Here is a 12,914-nt window from a genome sequence, read left to right on the forward strand (position 1 = left end):
TCTGGTGTGTGTGTGTGTGTGTGTGTGTGTGTGTGTGTCTGTGTTTGTGTCTGTGTCTGTGTGGTGTGTGTGTCTCTCTGTGTGTCTGTCTGTCCCTGTGTGTGTGTGTGTGTGTGTGTGTGTGTGTGTGTGTGTGTGTATAATAATGGATAGGTAAAGAAAAACAAACATAAAATCATGTTACATTTCAGAGAAACCATGTATACTACTTCTTGGTGAGCTAAACTTACTGGATAAGATGGATATAAGAGAAGCATTAGTCACTGTTGCCTCTTTACCTATTTAAATTATCCTTTCTGCTGCTGCCTCTTCTGTCCACTTGATTTCTATTCTTTCATGCACCATGAAAATTGGGTACTCATTAATTGATGGTAGTGTTATGGTGACATAAAAGCTGTTTTAATATATCTTGTTTCAAAACCTGGGCAGAAAGAGAACCAAAATATCACATTGCTTGGGAGAAATATTTGTAAAAGATAGGGCAACATTATTTTCTAACTTATCATTTTGTTTTCTGTTTATAATTTCATCTGAATCTGATTTAACCTTTAACTGGACTCTGTTCACCCTCCCTTATAATTCTCTCTATCCAAAAGAGTAAGTATAATTCACCATACAGAAAGAGACTGCCTCAGGTATCCAGGGAGATTACAGTGGTATGGAATTCAGATCTCCCAATTTTCTTTCTGTTTTCGTAGGTATAATTAGACAAACAGTTTCATGCAATAATATAAAGATACTTATTAGCCTGACAACTTACAAAACATGTGATCATATTTTATATAGTCTTCATGACAAATGCTCTGAGCAAATTCCTTTAGGGGGTTGAAGATATGTGAATATGTGATAAACTAATTGATATGATAAAAATAATGACAATGGTCACATCTAAGACAAGGGGCTGGGACAATGAAAATTGAGGTGACAAAAAAGGTAAAAGGTTCAGAATTAGAAGAAAATTGAAAGTCCACAAAATCATAAGGATGGTAAAGATAAATTTTGAGAGAATATGGGAGTGCAATGCTAGAAGGTCAGCTTAGGAGATGCTGATCTGTAAATGACCTCTACAGTAAAGGCCCAGAATACACACATTCTACAGTATACTGGGTCAGCAAGGCAGCTCAGCAAGTAAGAGTTCTACAATGAATAATACAAAGACACTGCAACTGGACAGTTGAGAGCTCAATAGAATTGATATTAAAAAAAAAAAAAACCTCCTGGAGCTATTGTTCAGAGCAGTGGTGAAGTCATTAACATAAATAGTGATTGGAAGACAGAAGAAACTGTGAAAATTAGGCTGAGTAATTACATGTGCATACACCAAACATAATTTGAAATAGTCTTAATTATCGATCCAACAGTAATTTCTCTATGCTTCCAGTGTGTAAGAAGTGTGGTTGAAATTTGTAGAGCCATTCCCAAGGTTCCCAGTGTTTGTGGAAACACAGTCACACTTCTTTTACAGTTTGTCACATGATTTAGGTCCTTGCCTCAGAGCACAAATGCAACAAGAAATTGGGTATTCCTGGAAAGATGAAGGATTGTTGTTGTTGTTGCTATTTTATTTTGTTTTTTTTTTTTAAGGTAGTTCATGTCTGACACAACACAACCTCACAACCAGGAACTGAGGTTGGAAAGGTAGAGAACTAAAAACAAAAGGCAAAAGAAATGAGTTCTCATGATATTCTGCTACACTCATAGCTCTGTGTTTAGCATACTCTCAACAGTAGCTGATGGGAGCAGATGCAGAGATCCACAGCCAAACATGAGGTGCAGAAAGAGCTCAAACTAGAGATCTCCGTTCAGCCAATTCTCTAGTAGCTTAGGGAAACCAACAGAAAAGGGGGAGGAAGAATTGTAGAAGACAGAGGGGATGTAGACACCAGGAAAACACTGCCTATGCAATCACCTGAGTAGGGCTCATGGGGCTCCCGGAGATTGAATTGGTGATTGATGAGCCTACATGGGTCTACACTAGGTTCTCTGCATAACTGTTATGGTTCTTAGCTTGGTGTTTTGTGGCAGTGGTTGTATCTTTGACTCTGCCTACTCTTGGGACCCTTTTCCTCCCACTGGTTTGCCTCACCTAGTCCTTATTATCAGGGTTTATTCCTAGTCTTTCTGTAACTTGTGCTGTCTTTTGTTGATATCCCTAGAAGGTTTGCTGTTTCTGAAGGGACATGAATGGAGAGGAGAGGATCTGTGAGAGAGAGAAAGAATGGGGTGATATTGGGAGGAATGAAAGTAGGGAGAACTGCAGTTAGAGTGTGTAGTATGAGAAAAGAATAATAATAAAGACTATGTCTTAACTGGGTGCTGTAGATTGCATATATGTTACTCCATCATACAATTTTTACAAGGTGAATTAAGAATTATTAATTAGATGCTATTAGGTAGTGGAGGGGAATTTGGTGATTAGGTAATGGGAATTTATTCTCATGGTTAGGATTAGTATCTTCATAATTGGGCCACAGAGGATGTTTCTTCACCTTATAAGGAACCAGCCAAATGCAGCTGCTGTAAACAAGGAGCCCATTCTTCATCCTGGTAGGTGTGCGCATCCAGTGATCTTGGGAATACCTATGCCTCAAAACTGTAAGCAATAAATATCTACCATTTACGTATTATTTAGTCTACAATATTGTCACAAAATCCTGAACAATATAAGACAGTATATTTGATTGACATTTTTTTATTCCCAATCTTACTTCCTTAACAACAATGTAATATCTAATGAGAAGTCACAGTTTAAGCATATACCTGAAAATGGTTTTATGTAATATTCATATATATATGTATATATATGTGTGTGAATTCATAATATTCATAAATCCATATTTATGAAAATATGATATATAGTGTCATAACTGGCATTTTATTTGAATGTTGCTATGAGAACTCAGGAATAGTAAAGATATAACATTTTATTTGGTTTATAGGTTAATGTTCTAAACATTAAGTCTGGTTTAATATAAATTAAGACAATGCAGACTTTAAAGAGGAAATAAAATTTCCCAAATCATACAACATTATGACATACACAAGAGTGTATCTATCAATCTGTATGCACACACGATTCCACTGTTCCTTATCCTGATGAAGTCTCTTTATAAACTCAAACCTATCTCTTATGAGTTACCTGATTTGCCTCCAATTAAAGCGACTGTATAGCAAGTGAGAATGATTTGTGCTATTATGCTTGTAATTTATTCTAAATCAAACTATAGTTTCACACATTCTTCATAAATTCTCCTTGTCATAATTTCTTATGAGCAATTGTGTCACCTTTCCATTATCTCAGAGTATTACTGTATTAAATTTTAAAAATTAGAATAGTTTTAACACATGCTCTACAGAGTGAGTTCCAGAACAGCTAGGGCTGCCTTGTTCAAAAAAAATTGCTTTTATTGTTCCAATAACATAATATTAATAAAATGTTGTCTTTTGGTCTTTAATTTTAAAATTGAAAATAGTTGATTTTGATACAATATATTCTGATTATCTTTTCCCTTTTGCAACTCCTTCCTGACCCTCCCTTCTATTCCACACACCAAATCTATGGGTTTCTTTTTCTCAGTGAAGACAAACAGGCACCTTTAAATAAAAGAAAGAGAAAGAGAGGGACACACACACACACACACACACACACACACACACACACACACACAGACACACACACACACACACAGAGAGAGAGAGAGAGAGATAGAGAGAGAGAGACAGAGAGAGACAGAGAGAGAGAGAGACAGAGAGAAAGGCACAGAGAGACAAAAGACAGAAAGACAGAGAGTGGAACAAGCCCACAGAATCCAGGAGCATGAGTCCATAGGGGCTCACAGAGACTGAACCACCAACAAGTGAGCCTGCATACAACAGACCTAGGCCCTCCATGCATAGGCTAGAGCTGTATTGTTTGGTCTTCTTGTGGGTCTCCTACCACAAGGACAAAACCAACAAAGCAACAGAAATTTCAAAATGCACTCATTATCTTAAAGGGAAAGAAACATTTTTCCAATACATTTGATATTTAATCAAACAACTCTTATTTTGTGTTAGCTTCATTTGATTATAGCTTTACAATAATTTTTCTATCCTGTAATTGCACTTAGAACATAAAAAACCCTCTTACAGTATCAAAAATTTCAGTATCTGGTTTAATAGTTATTATTTCCTCAGTGATTCCATATTTTGACAAATATTTATGATTTCTGAATCTGAGACTGCATTTAGAGAAGTTGCTCCTTGTGTTAGCTCTCACGGAGCCTTAATTTTAATCCTAGATTTGGCAAATTGTTTCAGATTGCCTCATTCCAGTTGCTACATCCAGAAAGTGAAGACAATAATTAAAAATACAAAGTTGTTCAAACCTAGTTGGTCACTAAATTATTGGTGCTTTCACAATAAATAGCTGGAATTTTAATGTGACTAATTTGGGTTAGGCATTATGACATAACTTCATCTATTCAGTTACTTACATCTATCTAAGACTGTGAATGAGTACGTGATCAGAATTCTTCCAATATTCAAAAGCATACATCTAGCTCCTGTCGCTATTTAAGAAGGTCTCACAGTCAGAATGAGTTAATGTGGACTCAGTGTCTTCTAACCCTGCATAGCTGCTATAAACTGTCCCTCCACATAGTTGAATCCTGAGAGTAATCTGACATTCATCTTTTCCACCTCACTGTTCCCCATCATCTAGTTGCACAAAAGACATTGCATTCACTACTCCAGTACCGTAAAATATAGTTATACTTGGAGTTGAGGCTCTTAAAATTAGAATTTATTTTAAAAATAAAGCTTTCCCGGATTCAACAAAGGGTGCATTTAAGACAAGATACATAAATGAACAAATGCATGGTCTGATAAATCTCATGAGAAACAAACGTGTAATGTTGTAGCTAAGGCACCCAAAATAAAAGGGTTATCATACATTATCTCAAGAAGCAACACAGGGGTATGTCTCTCTGGACTATCAGGAGACTGCATTCTGCTATAAATAAATTGACATCTTCTCTCTAGAGATCAGACAGAATAAATTTGTGAATTTCTGAAGTTGTACATCTTTTAATTCACAATTCCTTGTCAAGGCTGTGATAGAAATTTTTCTTTTGTTTTTTAATTTCTGCTTAGTTTTTTATCCTTTACCTTATGTTTTTCCATTTTCCCTTTAGTTTTAATTTTACGTTTGGACAGCAGTTTCTCCTGTCTCCTATCCTCCTAGCCACAACTCCTCCTCTCACTTCTTCTCAGCAAAGGATCAGCATAGATGGATATCAACCAATCATGAAATATGAAGTTCCAAAAAGACTAGACACCTCTTCTATTATGGTGAGACAAGGAACCAACTGTTGGGAGTGACGCCCACCCCCAGGGGTCAGCCAAACTGCCTGCTTGTGGGCCTGGAAACAGAAACACAGCACACCTTGTTTTGTGTTTTAGATTGGCCTAGTCAGAAGATGAGAACTCATAACCTTGTTTCTGTTTGACCCTGTGAGGAGGAAATTTCCACACTGCTTTGTGCCATATATATTGGGCTGGATTCAAAGAGTAAATGGCATTCTCATCACACTAATGATCTGATTGTTTCTTTTTTAAAAATCCTCAGGTCTTCGACCTACTCAGAATTGCTATTGGAGGCACCATCACCCAGTAAGAAGAAAGGGTCCCAAAGACAAATAACAGAGTTAGCTCCTGCTTGCAGTGGTAGAAGGCTCTCAAGATCAAGCTATGTAACCCTAACATATGTGTGAAGGGCCTAGGTCAGTTCTATGCAAGCTCTCTAGTTGGTGGCTCAGTCTCTATGAACTCCTATGATCTCAAGTTGGTTGATTCTGTGGATTTTCTTCTGTCCTTGATCTCTCTGGCTCCTACAACCCTTCCTCCCTCTTTTCAACAGATTACCAAGATCTAACCTTTGGCTGTTGGTATCTGCATCCATGCCTTCAGTTGCCGGGTGAACACTATCTGATGATAGTTGGGCTAGACACCAGTCTGAGAATAACAATGTCAGTAGGATTCTTTTATTCCTTTTAATCTTAAACCAGAGTCTCTGTGTAAAAACACAACTTATTTTATGTTTACTATGCAAACAAAGATGACTTTTAACTCAAGATCCTCCTGCCCCAGTTTCTAAGGGCTAGGATTACTGGTAGGTATAAGCATGCACATCCTCCCTCTATATTTATCTTTCATTCTTTTATGCAATGCCAAGAGTTGAACTTGGACATTGTTATTGCTGTCACTCCAGTCCTGATCTATATCCTCACTCCAGTTTTGATTATTTTTGAATGGAGTCGTGTTAAGTTGCTGACTTAAATTCTTTCTAATGCTTGTGAGAAAAGACCATAATCAAGACAACTTTTTGGAGTAAAAACCTTATATATAATGCAATGTTTATACAGAGGAAGAACCTTGGTCTCAGGATAGGATCTGGAAATGGAATGGAGAAACTGTTGCCCAGACTATGAGAAGGATTGCTTGCTGGATTGTTCAGGTTCATTTTTTTTAATCACATACCAAATGTGGCATCACCTACTGAAGCATGGAATGGACCTTCCCACATCAACCAGTAGTTAAAAAGTGTTTTATACATATACCTACAAGCTAATTCAATATAGGAATTTTCTCTGTTCAAATTACCTCTTCTCAAATGATTAGAATGTGTTAGGTATAAAAAAATAAATAAACAGGCAAGCAAACAAAAACAAAGGCATAGTGGTCCTGAATTATCATGAACTAGTAATCTTCCTATCTTAGTATATCTCTTGGTTGAGAGTACAGGCTGGTACCACCAAGCATGTTCTAGAACAAAAGGAAGCAGATACACCCAAGAGGAGTAGACTGCAAGAAATAATCAAGCACAGAGCCGAAATCAACCAAATAGAAACAAAAAGAACTATACAAGGAATCAACAAAACCAATAGCTGGTTCTTTGAGAAAATCAACAAGATTGATAAACCCATAGCCAGACTAACTAGAGGGCACAGAGAAAGTATTGAAATAAACAAAACCAGAAATTAAAATGAAGACAGAGCAGAAAGTGAAGAAATTCAAGAAATCATCAGATCCTACTAAAAAAGACTATGCTCAACAAAACTAGAAAATGCAGAGGAAGTGGACAAATTTCTAGACAAATTCCAGGTATCAAAGTTAAATCAGGATCAGATAAATCATCTAAATTGCCCCATAACACCCAAAGAAATAGAACCAGTCATCCAAAGCCTCTTCAACAAACAAAAGCTCATTACCGGATGATTTCAATGCAGAAATCTATTAGACTTTCATAGAAAACCTAATACCAATACTCTCCAAACTATTCCACAAAATAGAAACAGAAGGAACACTACAAAAATCAATTTCTCATGTGAACATTGATTTAAAAAATACTCAATAAAATTCTTGCAAATCAAATCCAAGAGCACAACAAAATGATCATTCACCATGATCAAAATGGCTTCACATCAGCGATGCAGTGATGGTTCAATATATGGAAATCCATCAATGTAATCTACCGTATAAGCAAACTCAAAGGAAAAAAAAAAACACATGGTCATCTCACTAAATGATAACCTTGTTGTGACCCTAAATACTAAATAAGCAATTGAAAGATCTGTATGACAAGAACTTCAAATTGCTGATGAAGGAAATTGAAGATCTCAAAAGATGGAAAGATCTTCCATGCTCATTGATTAAAAGAATCAACATGGTAAAATGGCCATCTTACCAAAAGCAATCCACAGATTCAATGCAAAATAAATTCCAACCCAATTCTTCATAGGGTTGAAAAGAGCAATTTGTAAAATCATCTGGAATAAAAAATAACCATAGGATAGCAAAAATCTGTTCTCAACAACAACAAAAACATTCTGTGGGAATCACCATCCCTGACCTCAAGCTATATTACAAAGCAATTGTGATGAAACTTTGATAGTTATTGGGATAGAGATAGGCAGGTAGGTCAATGGAACAAAACTGAAAACCCAGAAATGAACCCTCACACCTATGGTCACTTTGATCTTTGAGCTAAAAACATTAAATGGAAAAAGGATAGCCTCTTCAACAAATAGTGTTGGTTCAACTGGCAGTCAGCAGGCAGAAGAATTCAAATTGACCCTTTTTTATCTCCTGGTACAAAGCTCAAAGTCAGGTGGATTAGAGCCCTTCACATAAAATCAGGTACACTAAAACTATTAGATGAGAAATTGTGGAAGAACTTAGAACACATAAGCACATGGAAAAAAATCCCTGACCAGAACACCAGTGGCCTATGTTCTAAGATTCAACATATGGAACCTCTTGAAATTGCAAAGTTTCTGTAAGGCTAAGGACATTGCCAAAAAAACAAAACGGCAGTCAACTCACTGGAAATAGATCTTTACCAATCCCACATCTGATAGACGGCTAATATCCAATATGTACAAAGAACTCAAGAAATTAGATTCCAGAGAATCAAACAATCCTATTTAAAAATGGGGTACAGAACTAAGCAAATAATTCTCAACTGAGGATTACCTAATTGCCAAGAAGCACCTAAAGAAATGTTCAACATCCCAAGTCATCAGAAAAATGCAAATCAAAACAACCCTGAGATTCCACCGCACACTATTCAGAATAGCTAAGATCAAAAACTCAGATGACAGCAGATGCTAGCGAGGATGTGGAGAAAGAGGAACACTCCTCCACTGTTGGTGGGGTTGCTGGTACAACCACTCTGAAAAATCAGTCTGGCATTTCCTCAGAAAACTGGACTTAGTACTACTGGAAGACCAGCAATTCCACTCCTGGACATGTAACCCAAAGATGCTCCAACATATAATAAGAACCCAGATGTCCTCTCAAGAGAGGAATGGATACAGAAATTGTGGTACATTTACACAATGGAGTACTACTCAGTTATTAGAAACAATGACTTTATGAAAGTCCTAGGCAAATGAATGGAACTAGAATATCCTGAGTGTGGTAACTCAGTAACAAAAAACACACATGGTATGCATTCACTGTTAACTGGATACTAGCCACAGAAAGCTCTGAATACCAAAGAAACAATTCACAGACCTTAGGAAGTTCAAAAAGAAGGAAGTCCAAAATGTTGAGCCTCGTTTCTTCTTAGAAGAGAGAACAAACCACTCACGGGAAGGGTTACAGGATCAAGTGGAAGAGCTGGGATTTAAGAGGGGATCGTTCAGGGGCTGCCTCACCCAAGGATCCACCCATGTGCAGCCACCGGGCCCAAACACTATCGCTGATGCTGGGAAGTGCTTGCTGGCAGGGACCAGATAGGGGTGCCTCCTAGGGTTTCTGCCAGAATCATGCAGCTAATCATGTATGCATCTCACCATCAGACTGAGTATGAGTATTCTGATGAGGGTGCTGGGTTGGGGGTACGGAGGAGAATAAAAGAGCTGAAGGGAGTTGTGTCCTCATGGGAAGAACAACATTGTAGACCAACTAAATCCTTTACAGCTCACAATGGACTAGATCATCACATTGGGCACACATTGAGATGCCCATGATTCCAGTTGCATATGCAGCGAAGAATAGCACTGTCTGGCATCAATGTGAGAAGAGACCTTTGGTCCAGTGAGGGCAACTTCATTTCCTCTGCTCCTCTTTACTGTCAGGTTATATCCAGAATGAGATCACTTCTTCACATCGGCCATGTCTTTCATGGGAGTGTGTGTTACTGTCTTCTCTCAGAATATGTAAATATGTCATCTCTTATCATATCTAACTATAAGACAAAATATTAATTTTTTTACATATAGCAAAAAATTCCTAAAACTACAAGCAGGATACAAATACATCATTTACAAGTGTCCAGTAGTTTGTGTAGCATGAATTTATAACTCAACTCTGTGCAAGGTTCGTGCTGTTATGTATGAACGAATCCCTGTTTCCACTCTTTTTACTGTACCTATTTTACTGTCCAGAGGCTCAGGAATCCTTGTCCATTAAAGAATTCATTTTTGCTTTAAGTTAGAAAAAATGGATCCATTTTTTCACTATAGAGGAAAATACAAGATGAATATATCAAGAAAAATTATGAAAAGGACTATTAATCTATCAATATGGACATTACCTGTTTTGCTCAAGCAAAGAGCAAATGCGCTATACTTCAGAGAAAGGTCTCAAAATGATTCTAAAATAACTGTACATGCACACACCAAGACCCAAGACAGACAGGAACTTTTCACACTATAGATGTTTAGTTAAAAATATAAAACAAACCTAAATATAAAATGCAAAATGTAAAACATTTTAGGGCAACCTTTGAGAAAATGTACATGTTTTAGGACTTAGGGTAACATCATAAACAGAACAGTAAAGGCAAAACCCATGAGGGAAAAAAAGCCAGGCTTTATTAAAATTAAAAACCTTTATTCTACCACACTGAATACCAAGAGAATAAACAGCAGCAGCACACATAATGGGGGGAGATTTAAAGGCATATCTGATAAAGAATGCTTATTTAACATGCACACACATTTTAAGCTCAATTAAGGAAATGAGTAACCTAATGAAAAATATGGGCCAGTGATCTGAAAGGACAGCTCAACAGGAAGGGCATGCAGAGGAAGAAAATTATAGAAGAAATGATCACTATCTTTAAATCATCCTGTGTGAATCCAAACGATGATGAAATGCTAAAAGGGAAATTTTAGTATAGAGAAAACCCGAAACCATGACAAAAGCATTTGTTACAGTCTCAAGGAATGACAAGCGCACAAACTCATCGCTTGTAAATTTTTAAAAAAGGGAAAAAGTGCATGATAACAGCTACCTGGGAATGTTGATGAATCCCCTACAAGATATAAATATGGAATCGCTACATGATCTAGGACTCTCTGGCACCCATCTCTACTCACACTTGCTAAAAGTTGTGTCCACTCAACAGTCTGATCATAGGCATTATACTGGCTTCATTATTCATAATCACTCATCTGATATAAAATCAAACCATATTATTTTCAGCAGGTGACAGTGTAATCTGCTACATGCAGACAATTTAGCATTACATAGCACTGAAAGGAAATCATCTACTGTGGAACCTTAGAATGATGCTCGTGATTGACCAAATTCAACCCAGAGAGCTAATTTGTATGAGTCCAAATAAATTATGCATCTGCATGGAACATTCAAAACTATGAAGCTAGTGGTTGCTAGGGGGTCGGCGTAAGGAGATAGGTAGGATTACCACAGATATGAAGAGTGAAACTTTTATATACTTCATATATTTATATCTATAGAACTTATCACATAAGAAATGGATCCTAATAGAACAATGACCTTGTACAACAGTTTATGTTTATTCTAAACAGATTCAACTATAAATATAAAAAATAAAACAAAAACAAAACCGTTAAAGATAGTGGAAAGATTTCAAACTGAGTGATACTCATTGGCATCATAGAAGTTTAAGAAATGTTACAAGTGCCTTATATCAGATTATTCCTGTAAATACTAATTTATAGTTAATGTTATATCACAGAGGTGGCTGTATGCATTATGTCTGATCACCTTAATTAATATCTGTTACAGGATTGGATTTTGTTATTTATCTGTTTACTTATATATTTTTGTCTTGGTCATACATGGAAACATGTAGACATACTGGCAGAACATAAATTGGAAATAGCTTCATATTACAGGATGAATGTAAAATGTCTCTGTTTGTTGATCACAGATTAATGAGACTATGAAAGCAAGGTACCCACAGAAACACTCATATAGATCTCAGAATTAAAAACCTTCATGTTCTTCTTCTTCTTCGGGAAAACACCAAATGGCGGATGACGCCGGTGCAGCGGGGGGGCCCGGAGGACCCGGGGGCCCAGGCTTAGGAGGCCGCGGCGGCTTCCGCGGAGGATTCGGCAGCGGTCTTAGGGGCCGCGGTCGTGGTCGAGGCCCAGGCCGTGGTCGAGGCCGCGGGGCTCGTGGAGGTAAAGCTGAAGACAAGGAGTGGATCCCCGTCACCAAGCTGGGCCGCCTGGTTAAGGACATGAAGATCAAGTCTTTGGAGGAGATCTACCTGTTCTCCCTGCCCATTAAGGAGTCTGAGATTATCGACTTTTTCCTGGGTGCATCTCTAAAGGATGAGGTTCTGAAAATCATGCCAGTGCAAAAGCAGACCCGGGCTGGCCAGCGGACCAGGTTCAAGGCTTTCGTCGCTATTGGGGACTACAATGGTCACGTTGGTCTTGGTGTTAAGTGCTCCAAGGAGGTTGCCACTGCCATTCGAGGGGCCATTATCCTGGCCAAGCTTTCCATCGTCCCTGTGAGGAGAGGCTACTGGGGGAACAAGATTGGCAAGCCCCACACTGTCCCATGCAAGGTGACAGGCCGCTGTGGCTCTGTGCTGGTGCGTCTCATTCCTGCCCCCAGAGGCACTGGCATTGTCTCTGCTCCTGTGCCCAAGAAGCTTCTGATGATGGCCGGTATAGATGACTGCTACACTTCAGCCAGAAGCTGCACTGCCACCCTGGGCAACTTTGCCAAGGCCACCTTTGATGCCATCTCAAAAACGTACAGCTACTTGACCCCTGACCTCTGGAAAGAAACTGTGTTCACCAAGTCTCATTATCAGGAATTCACTGATCATCTTGTGAAAACCCACACCAGAGTCTCTGTTCAGAGGACCCAGGCTCCAGCTGTGGCTACTACATAAGGATTTTTATAAAAGACAAAATAAATGAACCAAATCTGCTAAAAAAAAAAAAAAAAAAAAAAAAAAAAAAAAAAAAGAACCTTCATGTTAAAACCTCCAAGGAAATCAACGTTGGCAAAGGTCTATCATATGTTGAGACTTGGTAGTTGTTATTAAACCTGTGTAATCAATTTATAGTAGCTTTATTCACCATGTAATATAGATGAAACCCTCACTATGAAATACTCTTACCTGATAAGTAACTTGA

General features: G+C 37.9%; 1 protein-coding gene across 1 annotated transcript; it reads left to right on the forward strand.

The window, feature by feature from the left end:
- Positions 1-11,785: 11,785 nt before the first annotated feature.
- On the forward strand, positions 11,786-12,667 carry LOC308422715 (small ribosomal subunit protein uS5-like; the record flags this gene model as incomplete). Its single annotated transcript, XM_080919375.1, has 1 exon — positions 11,786-12,667. One exon carries the CDS (start codon positions 11,786-11,788, stop codon positions 12,665-12,667), a length of 882 nt encoding a protein of 293 aa, XP_080775501.1.
- Between the last annotated feature and the right edge of the window lie 247 nt (positions 12,668-12,914).

The sequence above is a fragment of the Micromys minutus genome, assembly GCF_963924665.1.
Source record: "Micromys minutus genome assembly, chromosome: 7".
Classification (NCBI taxonomy): Eukaryota; Metazoa; Chordata; class Mammalia; order Rodentia; family Muridae; genus Micromys; species Micromys minutus.